The sequence below is a fragment of the Myotis daubentonii genome, chromosome 12 (assembly GCF_963259705.1).
Source record: "Myotis daubentonii chromosome 12, mMyoDau2.1, whole genome shotgun sequence".
Lineage (NCBI taxonomy): Eukaryota > Metazoa > Chordata > Mammalia > Chiroptera > Vespertilionidae > Myotis > Myotis daubentonii.
The window spans coordinates 37,373,818-37,400,151 of NC_081851.1; the positions used below are offsets into that span (position 1 = coordinate 37,373,818).

The following is a 26,334-nucleotide window of genomic DNA, read 5'->3' on the forward strand; positions in this document are numbered from 1 at the left end:
TTGCCCCCTAACAAGGCTTTGTTTATTTCTATGGCATTTATCACCTTCTAACATGTCATAATTTATTTCTTATGGTTTCTTATCTATTTCTCTCCAATAGAACATGAGCTCTCTGATATCAGAGTATTTCTCTGTTTTCTTCACTGCTTTATCTCCAATACCTAGAATGATACTTGGCACACAGTAAAAACTCAGTGTGTGTGTTTTTAAAATATATATATATATTTTTATGGATTTCAGAGAGGAAGAGAGGGAGAGAATGATAAAAACATCAATGATGAGACAGAATCATTAATTGGCTGCCTTCTGTATGCCCTCCCCCCGCTCCCCCCTCCCCCCCCCCCCCACACACACACACTAGAGATGGAGCCTGCAATCTGGGCATGTGCCCTAACCAGGAATCAAACCGTGACCTCCTAGTTCATAGGCCGACACTCACCACTGAGACACACCAGCTGGGCAAAACAAAAGTGTGTGTTTGATGAATGAATGAATAACCCTGATGGGTATAAAATTGTGTGTGTGTGTGTGTGTGTGTGTGTGTGTGATGAAACTGTTGAGCATTCTTTCAGATCTACTAACCATGTGCATTTTCTCCTTTATTTATTTTTAAAATATGTTTTTATTGATTTCAGAGAGGAAGGGAGAGGGAGAGAGAGATAGAAACATCAATGATGAGAGAGAATCATGGATCGGCTACCTCCTGCACGCCCCACACTGATGACTGAGCCCGCAATTCGAGCATATGCCCTGACCGGGAATCGAACCATAACATCCTGGTTCATAGGTCGACACTCCAGGCCATTTCCTCCTTTAAAAAAACCTTTTAATATTCAATATTCTGTCTGAGTGTCTTCTGCTACTATAAAATTTAAAAGTAATCTTTTTCTTTATGACTTCTGAGTGTTCTTTTTAGCTAAGAAGCCGTACCTAGAAGCATACACACCAAGAAATTATACAAAAAGTATCCTAAGCTTTTTAAATTTTTGTTTGCAACTTCACAATTTTCTTTTTATACTTAGATGTTTAATTAATCTAAAATTTATCATTTTTGTGATATAAAGTAGGGACCTAACTTTTTTTTCTTCCAAATGTATTACATTAATCGTTCAGTTTTCAGATACTAAGTAAACCACTCTTCTCTCCACTTTCATTGAAGTGTCTCTTTCCTTTAAAAAACAAGCAATATGCCTTAACCAGTTTGGCTCAGTGTATAGAGCGTCAGCCTTCGGACTGAAAGGTCCCAGGTTAGATTCCAGTCAGGGGCATGTACCTTGGTTGCGGGCACATCCCCAGTGGGAGGTGTGCAGGAGGCAGCTGATCGATGTTTCTCTCCCATCGATGTTTCTAACTCTCTATCCCTCTCCCTTCCTCTCTGTAAAAAAATCAGTAAAATATATTTTAAAAAAATAAAAATAAAAAACAAGCAATACCAACAATAACAAATTTATTAAGTCCCACATGGGAAATGAATTTATAGTCATTCTAGCCTGTCTTGCTAATCTATTTCTCCACCCATGGGTCACTTCCATTTGTTTATTCATTAACTGATCCAATAAATATTACTCAGGGCCTACTCTGTGCCAGGAACTCCTCTGGGCACCAAAAAACTCAGTGGCAAACCAGATGACAACACTAACTCCTGCCCTCATGGCATGTACAGCCTCGATGGAAAGACAGCTCTGAGGTGATAGCCAGTTTGGCATACTTAGGAACAGCAAGAAGGCCAGAGGCTACAACAGCATGAGTCAGAGGGAACACAGATGAAGTGACAGTAACCAGGAATGCTTACAGGCTGTATTGGTCTGCTCAGGCTGCCATAACAGAAGCTGGGTGCCTTAAACAACAGGAATGTATTGTCTCACAGCTCTGAGGACTGAAAGTCCAAGATCAAGGTGTGGACAGGTTTGGTTTCTCCTGAGGCCCTCTCCTTTTCTTGCAATTGGCTGCCTTCTTAATGTGTCCTCACGTGGCTTTTCTATGTGCATCTGTATCTTTGCTGTCTCTCCCTCTTCTTGTAAGGACACTGGTCACATGGGATTAGGTCCCACCCACATGGCCTCATTTAACTGGAAATACCAAATATATTCTAAGCTGTGCTGGGGGTTAAAACTTCAACATATGAACTCGGAGGGGGGCACAATTCAGTCCATAACATAGGCAATTTTAAGAGCTTTGGTTCTGAGATGGGAAAGGTTTCGAGCAAGGAAGTGACATAATTTGACTTACATTACATTGAATACATATTCGGTGTATTTTAAGCACTAGAAGATATGGTAGTCAATCAACAAAAATCAAGTGAATGCTTTCAAACAATTGACATTTTAGTAGAAAGAAACAATAAATAAATATACAATGTGGTAACAAAATAAAGAAAATAAAGCAAATAAGGGTAAGGATGAATCAGCGACTGGGTAATGCTGTAGACAGGAGAGTCAGGGAGGTCATCTCTGCTGAGGTGACATCTGAGCGAAGACATAAAGGAAGAGGGGAAAGTCATACAGATATCTAAAAGAAGAACTTTCCAACAGGACACATCAAATGCAAAGGCCCTGGAACAGGAGCATGTTGGGTGTGTTTGGGGAACAACAAGGCCAGCTCAGCTGAAGTGGAATGATGTGAAAGAAGGACAAGATGGCATGGCCGGAGTGGGTCAGTGGTTGAGGGAGGGTCTATAAATGAGGAGGTCATGGATCAATTCCCAGTCAGGGCACATGTCTGAATTGCAGGCTCGATCCCCAGTAGGAGGCATGCAGGAGGCAGCCAATTGATGATTCTCTCATCATTGTTGTTTCTATCTCTCCTCCCCTCTCCCTTGCTCTCTGAAATCAATAAAAATAAGTTTTTAAAAAATAGAAAGGAAAAGATAAGGATGGAGAAGTATCAAGGAACCAGATTATGCAAAGCTTTATAAACCACTCAAGGCAATATAGAACATTGCATAAAACACTGGATTTAGGGACCATAAGAGTTACTTTTTAGGCCCTATGATACTAACCTCACTGGATTTCAGTTTCTAACAAGTGAAAAGGGGGGAAGGAAGGGGATGAGATTAATTAGCTTGCCCATAAGATGTGAGTCTGGAAATCTTCTGTAAACTGAAAGATGCTCATAAATATTTATGGAATTCCTAAGAAAAAAGTTTTTTTTAAATATATTTTATTGATTTTTCACAGAGAGGAAGGGAGAGGGATAGAGAGTTAGAAACATCGATGAGAGAGAAACATCGATCAGCTGCCTCCTGCACACCCCCCACTGGGGATATGCCCGCAACCAAGGTACATGCCCTTGACTGGAATCGAACCTGGGACCCTTTGGTCCGCAGGCCAACGCTCTATCCACTGATCCAAACCGGTCAGGGCAGAAAAAAGTTTTTTAACTAAGAGTCTATATTATTCCATGTTACTCCAAACTTTTATGTTTTCTACTTTCCTTGGACCACTTACAGAAATTCTCATTCCCATCTAAAAATGTCAATATTCTTAAGAGAGAAAAAGCTATCTTATTCCATATCCTCTTCTTACCATCACTCTATTCCACAATTCCCCACCCTCTTCTTTTACCCACCCTATTTTCTGACCAGCCAGACAAGCACTGAGCAGCTCAACCCTGCCCCACCACAAAGGTGTGCAAGCACCCAGTGGGTGGCAGCTAGACATGGTATATATTGGGGACGTTTGCTAAGTGGCTGCAGACCCAACACTGGCACCAAGTTTGAACCTTTATCTGACGGGTGAATCCCGCTTGCCTTTACTTGGTGACTCACTGAGAACCTACCTACGGCAACTCGAGTACAGCCAGAGGCACTTTCAGTGACTAAGCCTAACAGGCAGCCAGCAGGCAGAGGCAGGGAGAGGCGGATGGGATCGCAGGGTGCCTTGGGAGTTTTGCTGACCTGCCCCCAGGCTCGGTGTTGGTTAAAGCTGGCCTTGGTGTGCAGCTTGGTTTCTCCCCAATTCACCAGGCCCAGAAGAGGCAGCCACAAACTGTGGATCACTTTTTGCTCCAAACAGGCTGCCCAGGGCCAGTCACAGCTGGCATCTGACATTGGACTTCACCAGAGTCCTCCCTAGAGGCCCCAGCACAAACACACCCAGTGGCCGGCTTCAGACAACATCAGTTAACTTCACAAGTGGCATCTCCAAAGGAAATATCAGCAGGAACCAGACCCTGCGGAGACAAATTCCATTCCATGTGGTGAGCATCTCCACAACAGCTTGTGCCCTGTGGTCAGGGTTAATCCTCACAGTCAACTAACCGGAAGGTCGAACCCAAGCAGGAAGGGGGCAATAGCAATAAAGGCTTAATTACAACAGAAGTGCTCACGTAACACATGAAAGAGACATAACTGGAACACCCAGCTGAGATCAACAAGGAGACTGCACCACTGAGTCCCACAGGTCACCCACTACATAAGGCTACCCCACCAAAACTGGGAGTCATAGCAGATCTACTGAATACATAGAAACAAACACAGAAACAGCCAAAATGGGGAGACAAAGAAATATTCCCCAAATGAAAGAACAGAAGAAATCTCCAGAAAAAGAGCTGAATGAAAGGGAGGCAAGCAACTGATCAGATATAAAGTTCAAAAAAATGGTTATAAGAATGCTCACAGAACTTACTGAGAACTACATCAGCATAAAAAGGAACATAGAAAACCACAATAAGGAACCAGTCATAAATTCATAATACAATATCTGAAATGAAGAATACACCTAAAGGAATAAATAGTAGGTTGAATGAAGCAGAAGATTGAATTAGCAATGTGGAAGACAAGGTATGAAAACATAACTACAAATATGTTCATGTGATATTTAAGTGGCAAATCACTGGAAATAACTTGAATATCCCAAAATTATCAAAGTTATGTCTTCCATTTCACAAATATTTATTCTGTGTCTTCTAGATGCTAAGCACTGGAGATACAGCAATACACATCAAATTAAGTACAAAAATTGAGTGTTCAGAAACTTTTATAAAATTGACAGCAGCTGCAGGTTGTTAAATCTAATAAGACTGCAACACTTGTGTTTTGCATAACTTTGTTTTTAATTTCATTTTTTTCCAGTAATTTATTTTTATTGTATTTCACAAAGATATTGGTCTGTGACCAATTGGAAATTTTTTAAGAACTGGTCCTTCACCACAGATACTTTGAGAAGCACTGGTGTTGTTATAAGATGAGGTTCTGTTGGGTGCAGGAAACCAGATGATCTGCCCAAAGACCATAGCATAGACTACAATATTGGTAGCAAAAACACTAAGAAATTGAAAGACTTGAGATATTTAGGAGAGAAAAATTGGTAATGCAGTAGATATGGGGAGAGGTGAAGAATGTATCAGTGGTAATTCCTAATTTTATGGCTTCATCAGTACAACAGATGATCTTGTCATTCACTTAGATAGGGAACAAAGGAAGACTGCCAGGTTTGGGGGAGGAGGACTCATTAGTTCTGTCTAGGATGGATATGTAGAGTCTTTGATACAAGTAGAAATGCTAAATAGGCAGTTAGATGCCTAGGCTGGGACTCAAAAGAGGCTTATAAATTATAAATTTGGAAGTCACTGGCTTGTATCTAATAATTGATGCTGTGAGCCATCAAAGAGATTACATGGGGAGAAGAAAAGATGGTCAAGGCCAAGTGTTGAGAATAGGCAGTATTTAATGACTATAATAATAGAACGAGCTCGCCGAGATAACTGAGGACAAACCACACAATTGTTTCTTATCTATATATAAAAAAAGCCAGCAACCTGAACACTAACAACCAGAGCAACCTGTTGCTATGATGCCCATTGCGGCCAGCAAACCAGCCCAATCAGGGGCAGGGCTGGCTGGCCAACTGCCTGCGGCCCCTCCCCCCAGCCGGTCCCAGCCCTGAGGGGCCCCCACCACCACCCCATCCACCAGCCAGCTCCACCCCCCCACTCCAATTGGGGGCAGGCTGGCCGGCCAACCACTCATGGCCCCTCTCCCAGACTGCTAGCCTCTGATAGGCCCCTCCACCCCATTCAGGGGTGTGGCTGGCCAGCCAGCCTCCCATGACCCCTCTCCCTTCCCCAATCGGGGGCGGGGACAGCCAGCCATTGCCCACAGCCCCTCCCCTTAGACTGCCCCACCCCCAGCCAGCCCCCCTGATTGGGCTGGTTTCGGGTGGGCCCACCAGCCAACCTCCCGCTGTCTCCTCCTCCTGACAGGCCGGCCGGACCCCACCCGCGCACGAATTCAGTGGCTGCGGGGAGGTGTCCCTCAGTCCGGCCTGCGCCCTCTTGCAGTCTGGGAGCCCTCAGGGAATGTCCAACTGACAGCTTAGCAGTTGGACATCATTAACGCTGCCACTGAAATGGGCGAGGCTCCTGCTGCCACTGCTGCGCTCGCCAGCCATGAGACGGGCTTCTGGTCGAGCGGCGCTCCCCCTGTGGGAGCACACTGACCATCAGGGGGCAGCTCCTGCATTGAGTGTCTGCCCCCTGGTGGCCAATGCACATCATAGCAACCAGTGGTTCCACCGTTTGGTCGATTTGCATATTAGCCTTTTATTATATAGGATAATGACCACAGTTTTTCCCTTGTGCCTAAACAAACTTTTAAAAACTTATGTGTATGTCAAGATACACTTCCCAGATTTAAATTTTTACCTGCCTCACAGAGCATATATCAAAAAGAGTCCCCAAGTTTTGACTAAAGATCACCAAAGTCACATAAGGATTCTTTGAAAATACAAACTCTCAGGCGTGCTAAATTTGCATTTTTTCTGATCAGGCACCTATCACAATTACATACTAGCACCATGGAAATAAATAACTTACCAAAAATATTCACAAAATTAGAAAGTATGAAGACATTATTAAAGAGGAAATGTGTCTAGGAAGATATTTGTAACTCCTATTACAAAGGACTAGTTCAGCCTGGTTGGCATGGCTCAGTGGTTGAGCATAGGCCTATGAACCAGGAGGTCATGGTTCAATTCCTGGTTGGGGCACATGCCCGGGTTGTGGGCTCTGTGCAGGAGGCAGACAATCAATGATTCTCTTTCATCACTGATGTTTCTATCTCTCTCTCTCTTCCTTTCCCTTCCTCTCTGAAATCAATAAAAATATATTTAACAAAAAACAAAGAATTAGTTCAACTATATATATAAAACACCCACAGTCATAAGAAAAAATAATAGTAAAATTGGCAAAGGCTATGAAAAAGAAGTACAAGAAGCATATGAAAAGATGGTCAACTTCAGTTATAAGAAAATGTAAGTTGAAATTACATGGAGATACTATATCTTCCTTATCAGATTAGCACAGATAAGAAAATATGACTATGTTGGTTAGAGTGTGAATGATCAGTACCCCCATATATTTCTATTTGTAATGTAAATTGTTGTGATCTCTATAAAAAGCAATTTGGCAATATCTACAACATACAAGACTGTTATTCATTGAGCACTATTTGTTATTTCAAAAAATTGATAACATCTTATATATTTACCAATAAAGAATTAGTTAAACTATAGTATATACATCCAATAAAAATAGTATGAAGTTATGGAACGACCATTGAGCTTTATTTAGTAAAAGCTAAAAAATAAAAGGCAGAACACTGTGTATAGCGGGCGGCTAGAGTACACCCTTTGTTAAAGAGACAAAATGGCGTCACTGTGCTAAATCCCATATAAAACCTAGACTTAATATCTCACTTAATTGCAGTTTAGATCTTCACTGAAAGTGTAATGTTAATCAACCCATCTGGAATTTTCTGGTCAAGCGCCAGTAAGATAATCTACCATGTGGGCCCTTACCTCACCCCCACACACACCCAAAGAAGATGCAATCTACAAAATAAAACCATTGCCATTCACTGTCCCCAAAAACATGTCCTGGCCTAAAAATAATTATTTCTTTTCTTTTCCCAATAGCTCCCCCACCCCAGCCTTCTTCCTTTAACAACCCTTCCATTTTGTACAACCTCTCTCAGAGGCCTTCTGGTTTCTAGATGGGATGTTGCCCAATTCATGAAAAGCTTAAGAAAGCCAATCGGATCTTCACATTTACTTATTTTGAAATATAGACATTCTTAAACTTTCTTTTCCTTGCTTCATCAGGAAACATCTGATCTCTCTCAAACCTAGATTTAAAAAGGAAAAAAAAAAGGTAATTTAGAGTTCTTTTGCCATCTTGTGGTCTTTTACAGTATTGCTACTAGAAACTTGAAATGCCTCTGGTCTAAGCTCCAGAAAAAAAAAAAAAATCAATGCCAATCTTAGGGCTGATATTTTGCCTACTTTTAAATAGTTTTAGTCACCTTCGAATTTATCTACATAGTTTCTTTAAAACGTGGTGACCAAAATGGGACACAATCCATTCATTCTGGCCACACCTTTCTGAGGAAAGCTGTCCCATCATGCCCCTGCTCAGGGGGAAGTCTGTGTGCCTTTCACAGGTGGAACACGCCCAAGACAGTTTGTGCTGAATTCATTCTGAGTTTCCTTAGTCTAATCCAGTAACACAGCAGATCTATGATGTGTAAATATTTCCCCCCATTCTACAGGTTGCCCTTTCACTTTGTTACTAATGTCTTTTGACACACACAAATTTTTAATCTTCATTAAGTCTAATTTGTCTATTTTTTTCTTTTTTACCTCTGCTTTTGTTGTCATATCGAAGAAATCACTGCCAAATCCAATGTCGTGAAGCTTTTGCTGTATGTTTTCTTCTAAAAGTATTATTGTTTTAGGTCTTTCAGTTAGGTCCTTGAGACATTATGAGTTAAATGTTGTATATGGTGTGAGGTAGAGGTCCACCTTCATTCTTTTGCATTGTGAATATCCAGTTTCCCCAGAACCATTTGTTGAAAAGACTGTCCTTCCCCCATTGAGTAATCTTGGCACTCTTGTAAAAAAATCATTTGACCATAAATACAAGTGTTTATTTCTGGGTTCTCTATTCTATTCCATGGGTTTACAGAATGTTTGTCTTTATGCCAACACCATAGTGTTTTTTGATCACTGTAGCTTTGTAGTAAATTTTAAAATCAGGAAGTATGAATCCTCAAGTTTTGTTCTTTATTTTCAAGATTATCTAGGACAGTGGTCGGCAAACTGCGGCTCGCGAGCCACATGCGGCTCTTTGGCCCCTTGAGTGTGGCTCCTCCACAAAATACCGACTTCTGCGCATGGGCCACGAAGTTTCAATCGCATTATACATGTGCGCCCACACATGGTATTTTGTGGAAGAGCCACACTCAAGGTGCCAAAGAGCCACATGTGGCTCGCGAGCCGCGGTTTGCCGACCACGGATCTAGGCTATTAAGGATCCCTTGAGATTTCATGTGAGTTTTAGGATGGGTTTTTCTATTTCTGCAAAAAAAGCATTGGCATTTTGAGACAGATTGCATTGAATGTATAGATCATTTGGGGCAGTATTGACATTTTAACAACAGTAAGTCTTGCGATCCATGAACATGGAATATGTATTCACTTATTTGTCTTTAATTCCTTTCAGTAATGTTTTATAGTTTTCATTGTACAGTCTTTTACCCATTTCCTAAGTGTTTTATTCTTTTGGATGCTACTGTAAATGGAATTGCTTTTATAATTTCCTTTCAGATGTTCACTGTGTATAGAAATGCAACTGATTTTTGTGTGTTGACTTTGTATCTTGCTACTTTGCTGAATTCATTTACAGAAAATGTTTAAATTAAACTCTTCAAATTAAACTTAAATTATAGACTCATATGTAGCTATAAGAAATAACACTGAGCCCTAGCCAGTTTGACTCAGTGCATAGAGTGCCAGCCTGTAGATCGAAGGGTCCCGGGTTTGATTCTGGTCAAGGGCATATACCTCGGTTGCAGGCTCCTTCTGCCCGGACCCTGGTCTGGCTCGTGCAGGAGGCAACCAATCGATGTGAGTCACATCGATATTTCTCTCTGTCTTTCCCTCTCTCTTCCACTCGCTCTAAAAAAAAAAAAAATCAATGGAAAAATATCCTTGGGTGAGGACTAAAAAAATAAAGAAGAAGAAAGACCCCTTGTATCTTTTATCTACTTTTCCCTAATGGTAACATCTTGCAGAACCATAGTAAAATATCACAACCAGGATACTGAAATTAATACAGTCTATAGAGAGCATTTCCATCACCGCAGGGATCCCTTGGGTTGCTCTTTTATATCCAAACCTACTTCCCTCTTGTACTTATCTCTTTCATGAGGGATATCAGTCTGCACTTACCTTTTTTGGTATTCTTTGTCTAGTTTTGGTATCAGGGTAATACTGCTTCATAAAATGAATTGGAGGAGGAAAGACACATGATCATCTTAATCGATCCAGAATGTACTTGATAATATTAAACATCCTTTCATAATAAAAAGACTCAACAAATAAATGATTGGAAAACAATTAAAACTGTTAAAATGTTAATGATTCCCAAAGTGATCTACATATTCCATACATAGGCAGCTGCTGGGGTCCAACCCCAGCAGGTCCAGGGGTTCCCAAAGGTGTGGACAGAGTCGGCGAAGAAGGAATGACACGGAGACAGCGTTCAGTTGATCAGCAGCCTTGCCAGAATCTCCAGCCAGGATCTCCAGCCAAGTTCTGGTCTGGATCTCCAGAGAGGTTCTGCTTCGGATCTCCAGCCAGGTTCTGTGGCCAGGTTCTAGTCAGGTTCTCTTGGCAATTTCTGTAGTCAGGTTCAGTCCAGGATCTTTTGCCATGTTCTCTCCAGCGAAGTCCTTCTGTCTCTAGAGAACGTTCTGTGTAGGTTCTGTGCCTAGGTTCTGTCTCTCTTGGTCCTGTCTTCTAAGTCCTGTCTCCTAAGTTCTGTGTCTTGCTGTCTTGTTACATCTATATTTATACCAGTTGATTCAATCCTATCAATCTCTATTACAAAGGTTAGGGCATTTCTTATCTCCATTCCAGGGAGTAAAGATTATGTAGCTTAAGCATGATTGTTCGTAGTTAAAGTGATTAATTACCTGCCTGGCACTTAGTTGAGGGGTTTTATTCCCTCCCTAACTTCAGGGGAAAATCCCTACCTGGGGAAACAACCTTTCTCAGAGAGGAGACCTTGGTTAAAACACGTGGTGCCAAGAAGGTGAGCAAACATATTAAGAACAGTATGCCATATATGCCAGGTCCCTTAAAACAGCAAGCATGGACCGGATCCCGGCAGGCAACAAAGGAAAAAAACATATAAATTGGACTTCATCAAAATTAAAACTTTTATGGCCTTGGCGAGGTGGCTCAGTTGTTTAGAGCATTGTCCCAATATGCCAAGGTTTCAGGTTCTATCCCCGATCAAGGCACATACAAGAAGCAACCAACGAGTACATAAATAAGTGGAACAACAAATCAATGATATATTCTCTCTCTCTCCTCTCCCTTCCTCTCTCTCTGTAAAAATCAATAAATAAAATTAAAAACTTTTGAACATCAAAGAATAGTATCAACAAAGTAAAAAGGTAACTCACAGAATGGAAGAAAATATTTGCAAATTGCATTACTGATAAGGTATCAATACCCAGAATATATAAAGAACTACTACGCTCAAAAACAAAACAAAAAATACTATGAGCAATCCAATAAAAACAATGGGCGAAGGACTTGCATAGATATTTCTCCAAAGATGATATACAGATAACCAATCATGAATAGATGCTCAACATCACTAATCACTGGGGAAATGCAAACCAAAACCACAATAAGATGCCACTTTACATGCATTAGGATGGCCATTACAAAGAAAATAACGAGGGTTGGTGAGGATGAGGAAAAAATGGAATCTTTGCGCATTTCGTTGCCAGTAGGAATGTAAAATGGAACAGTCACTGTAGAAAACAATATGGCTGTTTCTCAAAAAGAAAAAAAAACAGAATTATTACATGATCTAGCAATTCCACTCCTAGTTTTATACTCAAAAGAATTGAAAGCAGGTACTTGAATAGATATTTGTATACCAATGTTTATAGTAACATTCTTCACAGCAGTCAAAAAGTGGCAACAATCTACATGTTTACCCACAAGTCGATGGACAAACAAAATGTGATATATGCACACAATTGAGTTTTATTTAGTCTTTAGAAAGTATGAAATTCTGATATATGCTACAACATGTATGAATCCTGAAGACATTATGCAAAGTGAAAACCCAGACACAAAAGGAAAAGAACTGTATTATTCCACTTTTATGAAGAATCTAGAATAGTCAAATGTATAGGGAAATAAAGTCCAACAGTGGTCATCTGGGAGTATAGGGAGAGAAGAATGGGTAGTTACTGTTTAACGGGTACTGAATTTCAGTTTGGGATAATGGAAAAGTTCTGGAAATGATAGTGGTAGTGGTTGCTCAACATGAATGTGCTTAATGCCACTGTACACTTAAAGATGGTTAAAATGGTACATTTCATGGTATGTACATTTTACCACAATAAAAGAAAATGAACATACAATTTCACACACAAAGTCATATACTCAGACTTTTTTTTTCTCCAGTGGAAAAAAAAGTAACCAAGATGAGAATAATGCTCTTGTCCAAGTCTCAAAACCAGGTTTCCTTCTGATCAATTGTTCCTGGGATGCCAGATCTAACTGACTTCTCCAGGAAGTGTCTAAAGCATCCCTATCTCACCTGTTACCTCAACCATCAGTAGTTGTCGCTCAAGGCACTAACTGACTGTAGCTACCACAAAGTCCCAACCAGCTGGGATAAAGGTCCCCAGTTCACCACAATATACATATATTCTAGCCCAGACTCCCAAAGTAATGAAAGGCAAGCAGGGTGCACTAAAGGAGCTTGAAAACTTTTATAGGTTTCCATGTACAAATCTAACAGGTACAACTCAAGACATAGAAAGCACACTTTACATACATCAGAATCATCTGAAGGTTTGTTAAAACACAGGTTGTTGCCCAATCTTACTTCCTAAGAGCTTCTCATTCTATAGGTCTGGGATGGGGCCCCAGATTCTGCATTTCCAACAAGTTCCGAGGCGATGCTGGGGGCTGTTGGCACAGGGACCATACCTGAGAACCACTGAAAAGCGCACTAGCAATATAACTCCCTAAAGAAGGATCAAAAGGGAGCAAGGGAAAGTGGAGAGTTGCCATTTTACCCCTTGATATCATAATTTCTTTAAATAAATATATTTTTTTCTAAGCATTCACAATATTAAAATTTAAGCAACCACATAGACACTGAACTTTAGAGAGGAAAAGGGGCTATATTAACAGTGACAATTCAATACCTACAAATTATTTAAGATTTACAAAAACAGTCTTTCAGAAAAATGTGTCTCACTGTCCTCTTTTTCTCTGTTTTCCTTGGGCTAATTTGGGAACTTTAAAAATAATTTTCTTCTGTCATCTAAAGAGCTTCCCTAGAGAGTCTTTAAGGCCTATAATTCCATGAAAATGCACACACAGCAAGCCATTGAGAAGGCAGAGCCATGGCTGCATCCGAGCCAGGGGGAGGATAGCACCGCCAGGGGGAGGGGCGCACCAGGCAGCTTCTCACAGTCGGCACACAGCTTTCCCGAACCAAAGAATTTCAATGAGGCAACAACAGAAGCTCAGGAATCACTGCAAAACACAGCATAGCCCCCGATGCCCCATCGGAACAGAATTACCTGTCTAAATAATCTGGGTGGACCCTCTGATGCTATCAAATCTAATAGGTATGGTTTTTGTTTGTTTTGTTTTGAAACCAAGCTTTTTAAAAATATATGTTTTATTGATTTTTTTTTTTCAGAGAGGAAGGGAGAGGGATAGAGAGTTAGAAACATCGATGAGAGAGAAACATCATCAGCTGCCTCCTGCACACCTCCCACTGGGGATGTGCCCGCAACCAAGGTACATGCCCTTGACTGAAATCAAACCTGGGACCTTTCAGTCTGCAGGATGACGCTCTATCCACTGAGCCAAACCGGTTAGGGCTAGGTATGTTTTTTTAATGGTTTGCCCTGAAGCTTTCACGAGAAATTCTCATTGAAGATTCTACAGAAGGCGAGAGAAGGATAAAGGGAAAAATCTTGGTTCATGACATGGGACTGTCTAACATGTATTTACAATGTTGAAATAAATAAGCAGGAATTTTCCATTTTCATTTCCTAAAACTGCCACCATGAAATAAGCCAACATGAAGATATGTTTATGCCTGAGTTAATGAAAAGTGGTAACAGCGTAAAATTAATTAGAAAGTTGTGACCACGATATTTTCATAGGCATGTTCCCTAAGGATATAACTAAGATTTTAGCTTACACCTATGACAAGAGTCACAAACCCAAATACCTAGAGGGGACAAGCTGGTAACATAAAACAATTAAAGTGATCAAGATAAGAGAATGTTTAAAAGCGAGTAATAAAATGTAACATAATACTAGCAGTTAGGATATTAGAGATTATAAAATTGAAACTGCAAAAAAAAACCAACAAATTAAAAATAGGAATACTTAATTATTAAATATTTCTTGTAGTTCATAACACCTTTGATCTAAAGCAAAAACTTGACATTTTGCCGATAGCAAGATGTCAATATAGTTCTATGCAACGTGTAATATAGAATTCAGACCTCAATCCTTGACCTAAGAGCAGTAATTTTTAAAACTGAGTTTCAAAAGCAAACACAGCTCCTCTTAAACACAGCCACTTTCAAACCAAGATGAAATTTTTGCACAGTGAGTTTAACGTTAGGGTAATTCAAAGGTACTTGCAAAATTCTAGTGTTCCAATGTTATATTTAGTTTTTAATACTTTCACTTGTAGCTATTCATTTCTCATTATTGCTATTAATGGAGAAATGTTAGTGCATTTTCATAAAGTAAAATCAAAGAGCCTGCCTTGAAATTCAGTTTTACATCCTATAATTTAGGGCATGAAGGTAAGGTCATAATTTTCATTTCTAGAAACCAACTTTAGCATATGAAAGCAATCCAGATTATTCCTTACAAAAAAAAAAATGTTTATGAAAAGAACATATATTTACTACAAATGAGAGAACTGAATCATATGCATGTGGTACTCCTTGTGAATAAATGTCTGTAAAGCAGAGGTGGACTTGTGGTCATATAAAGGCCTCGAAATCATTTGCTCTGGCCTTGCCAAGGCATTAGGGGTGAGTTAATTAAATGTTTGACTAAATATAGCAACCTAATTTTTGTTTGTTTGTTTTGTTTTTTTCGCAAGCTAATTTTTAAGTCAATAATTTTATATGGCCCTCGAATGATGTTATAAATATCCAAATAGCCCTTGGCAGAAAAAAGTTCCCCACCCCCGCTGTAAAGGAATATTTGCAGTATTTAGATGAGTTGTAATGTCAACCAAAAGAGCTAAATCTGTGACATTCTTCATTGGCAAACTGAGACAAAGATTTTCCCTTGAATGATAAGAACAGATTGATTTCTTTTAACCGTTACAAAAGGATTACAGCCTCAGCTATATGTAGAAGAGTAGAGTTGTGCATACCATGAACCCTTCAAAACCTGGAAACATCTGAAGTTCAAGAATCAGCATCCAGTTTATGGTGATAATTACGTTATTGATTGCATTTTTTAAGCGTTCAGCCTAAAATTATTCCTAGTAAAATCTACAATAAACAAATTATTAAATCCATGTCTTATCCTTACAACATGTCATCAAAATCCAATGCTAGTCTCAACTTTTCATTATTTCAGGGGCACTATCTATAATCAAGCGCATAGATTTTACCCTTTCATTAAATTTTGACAGACTTTTCTAACACACATAAATTAGTCATTTGATACTGGCCCTTTCATAGGCAATAAATCCAAAAGTTTTTCAACCCATTGCAATTTTTGGACAACACAAATATTGCTGACTGGTTGATAATCTATATATGTGTTTTCATGAGCTAAACTTAAAAATGCCATAAATAATCCAAATTTGTAATGTAACCTGCCTTTTAAGTTCTCAGTCATATCTTCAACATGCTAGTAATTTCCAATTAAATGTACATTCATTTACATTTTTTTATGTTTGAGGTACATAATTTCTGCTCTATCCAAAAGGAATTGCTTAGTAACTTACCCTACCATCTATAAAAGATATTGATACCTAGAATTTTTTTTCTTTTTTTTTTGCCAAATAAATAACTACATAGCATAGAGTCAGCTCTTATTTAATTCCCATTCAAAAACAAACCTTATCGTATCTTTTCTGTAAACTAGTATGGTGCTTACTATGTATGGGTTGGTTTTAAGATGGCATCTTAATTTGGGTTCTTTCAACACAGATATACTTTGTTTGCATATCCTATACAGTGGGGCCTTGACTTACGAGTTTAATTCATTCCGTGACGGAGCTCGTAACTCAAATTACTCATATGTCAAATAAAGAAGTGAACAAGTGAGACACGTGATGCTGGGCTGATGTTGTGGCATTTACTGTGATGTTCATTGCGCCAACTAGCGGTGGGGTATCTGAAGCTGGCTCATAACCCGAATTTTAGCTCGCAACTCAAAGCAAAAAATCGGCCGAGAGACGGCTCGTATCTCGAAAAACTCGTTAGTCGGGACACTCGTAAGTCAAGGCCCTACTGTATAATAAAAGCCCAGTGACTGAAAGGTGGAATGACCAGAATGACCAGAGACTAGAATGACTGTGGCTAGCCAGCCCCACCCCGCAGTAGGGACCCCCACCCCGATGGGGGCATGGCCAGCCTGCAAACCGCCTGTGGCTCCTCACCCCAGCTGGCCCTGCCCCCCAGCAGGGACTCCCACCCCGATCCAGGGACCTTATGAGGGCAGGCCAGCCAGCCCCCGCCATGTACCAGGCCTCTATCCTATATAATAAAAGGGTAATATGCAAATTGACCCTAATGGTGGAATGAGCAGAATGACTGCTCGATCAGTCACTATGAGGCGCACTGACCACTTCTCGGTCCCATTCCCTGGTCAGCAGGTTCCGATCGCCCAATGGCAAATGGGGAACTGGGGGTGGATGGCAGGGGATGCAGGTGGCACCAGGCAAAAGCCCCCACCCCACTGGTCGCCACACACACAGAGGATGACCCGCGGTGGGGGCGGGGCCAGCGAGCAGGTGGGAATGGCCGACCTCTTGGTTCCTTCCCCCAGCAGGCAGGCTCTGATCACCTGATGGTGACTGGGGAACCGGGGTGGGTGGCGGCAGGAGTGGGGCCGGCTGCGGGCAGCCAGGGAAGATGGCCCTGATTGCAGGTCAGGCCTAGGGACTGTACCCGCGCATGAATTTCGTGCGCCGGGCCTCTAGTTAAAGCATAAGAATATTCTTTACTTCCACACATAAGCAAAATGTTTCTATACACAATATCTCTTTTCACCCTGGCTGGTGTGGCTCAGTGAACAGAGCATTAGCCCGTGCACCAAAGGGTGGTGGATTCAATTCCTGGTCGAGGGCACATACCTGGGTTGCAGGTTCGATCCCTGGCAAGGTCAGGGCACGTGCAGGAGGAAAGCAATGGTTATCTCTCTCACATCAATGTTTGGATGTTTCTCTCTCCCCCTCACTTCCTCCCTCCCTCCCTTCCACTCTCTCTAAAAATCAATGAAAAATATATCCTTGGGTGAGGATAACAAAAAATTTTCTTTTCTTTAAAAAAATGAAAAAGCCTTTTTCTTTCCTCACTTTTAAAGAAAAGTGGACCCAGAATATAATGCCCTTCTTTATTGAAAACTACAGTGGAAAAACAGCAGCACAAGTGCAAAGTATAAATGACTACTGACACTTAGCCTAGATATTGGGGGCAAGACAGAATGGTGGGGACCATAGAAGTAAAGAGTACCTACTTCTCTAAAAGAAACAGGCGATCCCAGCCTATTATAGCCATGTGCTAATGTAATCTCAGAGCTTCCACATCTTTAAACACTGAAAATGCAGGTAGGTGTGTGTGTGTGTGTGTGTGTGTGTGTGTGTGTGTGTGTGTGTGTGTGGCTGCTTTATTTTAAAGTGTTGCCAACTAATTAAAAAAACATATAAAACACTATGAGGGCCCAATGAGAGTGGTCCACAGCCCATCAATTTGGCATACCTTCCCCTCCATCCTCTCCACCATGCCACCATGAGATTACGTCCTACCAATATCAGTATCAATCTATATTCTTAGTAAAACTAGCAAAGCAAACAGTATTTCATACAAAAAGGCCACTCCTCTTGGCAGAGCTTAACAGTCTTCTACTAAACCTTGGTTAACTGCCCAGAATGCCCAGAGCATCTAAAAAGCCTGTTTTTTTGTTTTTACTTTTTTAATGGCTTCACCTCCTAACATTTTGTCACCCAAACTGCCTGTGTTTTAAGAAAACAGCTCAAAATGGAGTTAACTGTTTAGCTCTTCTAAACTGAGCCTTGTAGAGAAAAGCAAACAAGAAAACTCCTGGGATGAGAAATAGAAATTGTTCTATTTCTGAAGCCAGATTGTGTCAAAACTCTTAAATACATAGCACACATTCTGTCTTAGAAGCAATTCATAATTCCAATCTTCTCTATGAAAAGTGAAAAAAGACTACAGAAAAATGCTCAACTATGTCATTTAAAGTAAACAATGGATGAAAAAAATTCAAAAGAAGTAGAGCTTTTACATGTCATGTTTTCTAGTCATTCAGTAAAATTCCAAATAATAAAAAGATTTTTTAAAATCACAAATACTTGGAAATTAACAAACATTCAACTAGATAATCTTTGGATCAAAGAATCAGAACTGAAATTACAAACCAATTAAAGGTGGTGAAAAGGAGAAAAATTTAGACCAGTGAGATAACACCCTAGTAGCTAAAACAGTCCCTCAAAGGAAATTTTAGAGCTTTAAATGCCTTCAGCATTAAGCAGGGGTTTTAAAAATTATTATTCAAAGTAAGAAGAAAGGATAAAAAGCAATAGACAATAGGAAGCAGGAATGAATAAGAGTAAATTTTTGAAATAATAGCAAAGATATATAAATCCAAAAACTTGTTCTTTGAAAAAACAAAACCAAACCTTGATTTTGGCAGAGTGAAGACGGAGGGAGAGGGCTGAATAAAAATGAATAGGATCTGAGGACACATTTGTAATACCTTAACCAATAAAGAAATTAAAGATTAAAAAAAAATGAATAGGGTCAGAAGAAGACATCAAAAAAGCTTAAATAAAGTACAAGAAAATATCACATGCACCTCCACAGCAAAAAAATTTAAAAACCAAAAGAAAATGAATGACTTTTTAGTAAAATAGAAATTATGGAAGTTGACTCAAGAAGTAATAAAAGATTTTGTTAGATGAATTACTATAAAAGAAAAAAAACTCGTGTGATATCTATATGCAATACATATATATCACTATGAAGAAAACACACACACACACATATATCCACATTGCTAAGATGTCTATATTACACTGTTAAATAAGGTTACATGCTTAGATATGGAACATAAGGGAAAGATTAACCAAAAAGTGACTATCTAAAAGTGCCAATATGATCTCAATTTTGTAAAATTAAACATATGCATATCCAGACACATAAGGATATGCATAAAAGAATAATAACCAGAATGTTACCCCAAGATGAAGGGATACCCCTGCTTTCAGACTCATATCTCATTCCCACCTTCCTTATCACATGGTGTCAGCAAATACTGAGCAGGGAGGGTGATGACAGGACAGTAATGGTGAACTGGGTTACTTTTCAAGGGAATCTCCATTCTCTTAAGGAAGTGTTGCCCACACTTGAACACACATCAGAATCACCTGGAGGGCTTACTAAAACAGATGACAGGCCCCTCCGTTAGGATTTCTGAGTTAGTGGGTCTGAGGTGAGGCCCAAGAATTTGCATTTCCAACTAAGTTCCCAAATGCTGTTGCCATAGGGACCAGACTTTGGGAATCAATGTCCTAAGACAACTTTCAATATTCTAGAAGTTAGTTGAAACCACTGTAGTTTCCAATTCCATTCTTTTTTACCTTTTGTATTTCTTTACATTATAATTTTATTGAAGTTTTGAACTAAATTCTTAAATATTATATTTTCAAGTTTCTGAAATGTACTTTAAATTGTTCACTGTAATAACAGTAATTTCCACTTATTGACACTTAGTATGTAATATTCTCAATAATTTACTGGCATCTCATTTAACCCTCATAAAACCCTGGGGAGTAGGTACTATTATTAGACCAATTTTACAGATGAGGGAACTAATTTAAAGAAGATCCTGCCTATTCTCATAGTACACTTTACTGCTTCAAGTCTAATAGTTAAACAAACAACAAAATAAAACTATAGCAAACTACCAATATATGCAGTGAGATAAAGCCTGGTAGCACCTTGGTTCAATGATTATGAGATATTAATTAGAAGTGCCCAAATTTTGGATCAAATAATGTTAATATTTATACAATTCGCAGTACTGGTAATCACAATGTATTTGAAGATGGCAGAAGGGTAAAAGCATTTCTATACTCATGGATTAACAGACCAAGGTGATGTGGAACTAACAGAACAGAAAAAATTTTAAGTTTCTAAGCAGTTTTGAAGAAATGGGATGCATTTCTGTTAGAATACAAGCTAAGCTTCTGCAACGAAGGCCCCAAAATAAGATCAAAGTATGTTCCTTTCTCAATCAACTGTCTAAGCATAGGCTAGAAGCTTTGTTCACTGATGCTTTCTAAGCCACCAGCTTCCTTCTATCTTGTTGCTTGCATTCTTTTTTAGTTTGCCTAGTTGAAATTAGCTCCCCACACAATTCTCTCTTCCAGCCCACATGAAGGAAGAAAGAGGAGGAGGAGAGAGCAAACCCAGTCCCTTTTTAAAAGCATGCGTTCTCTTGCCTGGCTGGCTTGGCTCAGTGGTTGAGACTTGACCTATGAACTATGACAGTGATGGCGAACCTATGACACGTGTGTCAGAGGTGACACGCGAACTCATTTTTTTGGTTGATTTTTCTTTGTTAAATGGCATTTAAATATATAAAATAAATATCAAAAATATAAATCTTTGTTTTACTATGGTTGCAAATATCAAAAAATTTCTATATGTGTCACGGCCCCAGAGTTAAGTTAGGGGTTTTCAAAATGCTGACACGCCGAGCTCAAAAGGTTCGCCGTCACTGAACTATGAGATCACGGTTGACTCCCAGTTAGGGCACATGCTGGGGCTCGATCCCCAGTGTGGGATGTGTAGCAGGGAGCCTCAATGATTCTCTCTCATCATTGATGTTTCCATATCTCTCTTCCTCTCTAAAGTCAATAAAAATATGTTTAAAAACCATAGTACTTAATATTAGCAGTTACAATAGTCAAAATTATTAAAGTATTGTATCATCACTTCCCTTTCTTGGAGGAGAAAATGCCATAATAGTCTCTGCTGGTGCTGACATTTCAATAAAGGAAACTAAAAATTTTAATACAACTTAATAGCCCCCCATATCCAGAAATTGTACATTCAACACTAATAATGTCATTCCAAATTTTGAACCTGGGTATGTAGTTGTGGGTGAAAACAGGCCTAAGTATATTGGGGGAAAAATAATCTTTCAAAACTGATGACTCAAACAATATACTTTTTCCCCCTGCATTTTTCAAATTTTCTTTAATGAAAGAAAGTTATTACCGCAAAATAAGAAAGCTCACAGCTTATCATTTAAGAAACATAAAGTGTCCTTATTGCATTCAAATAATTACCCTTGTGGACGAAAGAGGCCACATGCAACCTGACAAGCTCAGGGAAGGCCTGCATAGCAGTCTTGCAAACTCAGAGACCTAAAGTAACCACAAAGGATGGTCTGAAATTAAACTTTAAAAGCAGTTATGATGGGTAATTACATCCTAGGCCAGTATCTTTACTGAAAAGGTCAACCTTTACCTTAACTGGGCCTATCTGTCTTTTTGCATCGACTAGTCTAATAACATACCCTTTGAAATGTCTAGGTAACTTGTAACTTCTCTTTTTCTGGACCCCTTGGGGCACAACCTAAAGTGCTGGGCGCCAGGACAGATACCACAAATTCCTTCATTATCATGTTAATTGTTCCTGCACCCACCTAAATATGTGTCCATCATTTTACTTTTTACCCAATCCCAGGGGTTTCCCTGCTTTGCTTTCTCCCGCCTCTCTAATCTATAACCAATGGATTTCATGTAACCCACCTACATCCCTTTCCTTTGATTGCAATGTATAAATACAGATGTAACCCGCCAATCTCCGGAGCATTATCTCAATCCGTTGAGGTTCTGCTTCCTGGCATATGTCAACAGTTTGGCTCAAATAAACTCACAAAAAATTCTTTACAGGTTTCAATGGTTTTTTTTTATGTTAACATCCTAACATCAAAAACTACTTTTGGCCCTTGTTAGGTCGGAGAGAGCCCAGGATCGGATACATGGAGACATGTGACGAGATAATGGACTCCCCCTGGCATTTCTGGCAGATCAGCATGCCAGACACAGATACTGGCTTCTCCCTGAATCAACACGGACCCCCACACAGATACTGACTCATGCCTGAATACCCCTGCTGACCCCTGCAGCTGAAACTTCCTCAGCTGAATACCTCAGTTCATGTCCCCGCCCCTCACCCAACCGAAGTATAAAAAAAGCGCCCCCCTCCCTGTTGGCGTGAATCCACGTGCACTGTCCTTGGGGGTAGGTGGGTCTCCCAGGGACGCAGAATAAACTTTCCTTCCTTCCTTTTCTGATCAACTCTCTTTATTTCCTTCGCCGCCTCCTGAGCCACCTAACCTAACAAGCCTGACAAGTGTGGCTCAGTTGGTTGGAGCATCAGCCGGTGCACAGAAGGGTCTGGGGCAGTGGTTCTCAACCTTCTGGCCCTTTAAATACAGTTCCTCATGTTGTGACCCAACCAAAAAATTATTTTCGTTGCTACTTCATAACTGTAATGTTGCTACTGTTATGAATCATAATGTAAATATCTGACATGCAGGATGGTCTCAGGCGACCCATGTGAAAGGGTCGTTCGACCGCCAAAGGGGTCGCGACCCACAGGTTGAGAACCGCTGGCTAGGGATTGATTCTGATCAGAGCACAGATCCAGGTTTCTGGTTGGTTCCCCAGTGGTGGGGGCCAGAATGGGAGGCAATCGATTGATGGTTCTCTCTCTCTCTCTCTCTCTCTCTCTCTCTCTCTCTCTCTGTCTGTCTCTCTCTGTCTAAAAATCAATAAACATATACTCTGGCGAGGATCTTTTTAAAAAGAATAAAACTATTTTTTAGAACAGATACAGCATACTATACAATTCTAGAAATCATAATGAATACAATGTAACTAAAAAACAACAATCCCCAATAAGTTCTTTATGCTATCCTATTTTCATAGATCAGTACTAAATAAGTTTTCTTGGCCACCACAAAACATCCCAGAGACAAAAGGAGAATTACTGTATTTTATAGCTTCTTCTCCCACTCTCCTCCCTAAAATAGACTTAAAGTTTAAATAAGAAGTCACTAAGAATCCTGACAACTAGGGACAGCAACACACTACCCAAGTCCTGTAAATATATGCAAAAATATATTTATAGAAGAGATAAATTAAAGGTGCTGCTGACTTTACAAGAGAATTCGTAGTAGCATTTGGAATTTTAAAGGATGCATTTAAGGTACTTAAAACTTTTCCTAATTACTGAATTAAAGAGTGGCATTTCTATTTTCCAATCCCCTAATAAGACTAATAATTACAATATTCTAGTCTCCAATATGGCCTCATTCTTTAAAAAAAAAAAAATCCATAATCTTCTGGTCCTCGGAAGGCGACACACTAAATTCCCCGCACCTTTTTCTGAAGACAGCACTTTTCCTAATCCTTACGGGATAAGAAATAGGCACTCCTTTTTGACGCAAACTAACCCACGGAGACTTGGGAAAGGGCAGAGCTGGCTGAATCAACATCACCAGAACTCAGACTTAGAAATCAGCGCCAAGAAGCATGACATAACTTAGAGAGTTCCGTCCTGCAAAATGTCTATCATTCTCTCCATTCCCGGCTCCCATCAACTCGCATGAAAGGCCACAAACACTGGGGGAGGGCCGTACAGTCCTGGTATGGGGTTGTCAGAGCAATCTGTTCAGCCTGCTCCAGGCTGAAAGGACTCGGGCCACAAGGGTGAAAAGAAAGAGCTATTGCTGCTACCAAGGGCCCCCCAGGCTGAAACGTGAGTAGCGTCTTAACAAGTATGCAGCCAGGCTTCCAGGGGCTCTTGTAACAAGCAAATCACAGCAGTGAACTCCCGACAGTCCCGAGGCCACAGGCCCAGCGAGGCTCCGGGGCGTGGCCGACTTTCCCTGAGCAGTCCAGCCGCCGGGGGGTGGAGGCCCACGCGCTATTTACACCATTCCAAAATCTGGAACCTGGGTATGCAGTTGTGAAAGCAAGCCTAAGCTAACGGGGGCGGGAATCCCTCAAAACGGATGGCTCAGGACACTATGCGTGGCTTCTCTCCTTTATTTTTCTGTACTTTGAGAAATTCCTTTAATGAAAAACCTTAAAATAAGACAGCTCAAAACTTGTTTAGGAAACAAAAATGTCAACGTTGCGTTTAAATGACTACTCAGCCACCAAAAGCTGCTTTTGGATGACATACAGAATAGGATGCAATTGTACAATGTCATTTTTTATAAAGAGCAATCTCTGCAAAGAGCTCCTGTTGGTCGGAGCTATTTTCACGGAGTTAGAAGCGAACAGGGGACCACTGGACGCAGCCTCATCTCCCCCCGCCACGTCCCAATACCCCTGCAGAATAAATGATCGTTTACTGAATCTTGGCTCCCAAGATCCATCCGCCCTGCGCCGCATCCTTGGAGCCTGTCCCGATCCCGAGCAGAGTTGCTCGCACCGCGAAGCCCAGCAACAAGTGCCCGCGAGGCGCTCCCCTGCTGTGCGCTGACCGCGAGCGCCTCCGCGCACTAATTTGTTTAGCGTTAAAGGCCGGGGAATGACAATCACCGGAGGGGGGACAGGGAGGGGGCGGAGTGATCTAGCCCTGAACCCCAATCGCGACGGTGTGCGGGCGCACACCCGGCCGCCCGCCCCGCCTGCAGACCCCCTGCCAATGGTCCCTGCACCGCGGCGAGGGCGTAAGCCCAGGGGGCAAAGGAACGCTCACCTTTTCAGCGGGTCCGCAGCCTGCGCCCCCGCGGCCGTCCCGGAGCCGGAGCTCGGCGCCGCGGCCCCGGCGGCCGCCCGGGTCGTAGCCCCGGCAGGAACGCGGTCCCCGGACATCGCCGGCGGCACGCACACAGCAGCCGCGCAGCTCCCGGGGCACCGCGCACGCCGCCCTGGGCCCCGGGGCGGAAGGCTCCTCCCGTCGGCCCGGCCCACTCCCGAGGGCGGTCAATGGGCGCGGAGCGCGGGAAGCCGGAGGCGGGGCGGGAGCGGTCCGGCGGCCGAGCGGCGACCCTGGCTCGGCGGTCCTCGCCCACCGGCCTGAGGGCTGTGTCGCCCGGCTGGGAAACGTGTTTCAGGTGGGTGAGGGGGGAACAGGAAAAGCTGATTTTGCAAATGAAAGGCCTAGGAGTGTCCAAGACGTTTGGGACACTTCTGATTTTCCAGGACCTCTCTCTTTTTTCTTTTTAAGACAAATATTTCTCTGTAGTTTATAGAACACCTACTGAGGGCCAGCCACAGTGATGGGACACAGGGGAGTGAGAAACATCCCCTACTTGTGAGATTTCCAGTCAATCGGGAGAAGGAGCAGGTAAGAAAACAGGTAAGTAGAGGAGCCCACAGTAAGGCACATTCCACTATCAAAAGTCCTATATTTTGCAGCGCGGGGAGGGGGGCGGGCGGGTATTTCAGCCAGAGGCTTGTTACCTTGAAATTCTGGTGGCCATGATTCACAGCACAGAGCAGTACACACATTTTTTTGTTGTTGTTGTTGCTTAAAGACTAAGTAATATGGCCGAAACCGGTTTGGCTCAGTGGATAGAGCGTCGGCCTGCGGACTGGAGGGTCCCGGGTTCGATTCCGGTCAAGGGCATGTACCTTGGTTGCGGGCACATCCCCAATGGGGGGTGTGCAGGAGTCAGCTGATCCATGTTTCTCTCTCATCGATGTTTCTAACTCTCTATCTCTCTCCCTTTCTCTCTGTAAAAAATCAATAAAATATATTTTTTTAAAAAAAAGACTAAGTAATATGTATGACAGTTAAAATTTTCAGTAGTGTCAAAAATACATGCTATGCAATGAAAATAAAGTCTCCATTATCCCCTGCCCTCAGTTTTCTTTTCTTTTAGGCTACTGCTGTTAACTAATTTCTTGCATATCCATTGTAAGTAAATTACTTATCTTTTACCCACACTGTCTTTTGGCTTTGTTTATTGTATTTTTACAATGAATTATGTTTTATTTCTAGATTTCTTTTTTTTTATCTTA

General features: G+C 41.2%; 1 protein-coding gene across 11 annotated transcripts in view; it reads right to left on the reverse strand.

Annotated features, from left to right (window-relative positions):
• ZNF638 (zinc finger protein 638) overlaps positions 1-25,205 on the reverse strand; it is a 111,831-nt gene extending 86,626 nt beyond the window's left edge. For 5 of the 11 annotated variants that reach the window (XM_059659476.1, XM_059659484.1, XM_059659475.1 and 2 more), the window contains exon 1: positions 25,067-25,202. In XM_059659476.1, coding sequence (XP_059515459.1) covers positions 25,067-25,182 — 116 coding nt within the window. In that variant the 5' untranslated portion in view covers positions 25,183-25,202. Of the gene's footprint in view, positions 1-25,066 lie in introns of all 11 variants that reach the window. The other 6 variants (XM_059659482.1, XM_059659481.1, XM_059659474.1 and 3 more) reach the window with 3 other exon arrangements.
• Between the last annotated feature and the right edge of the window lie 1,129 nt (positions 25,206-26,334).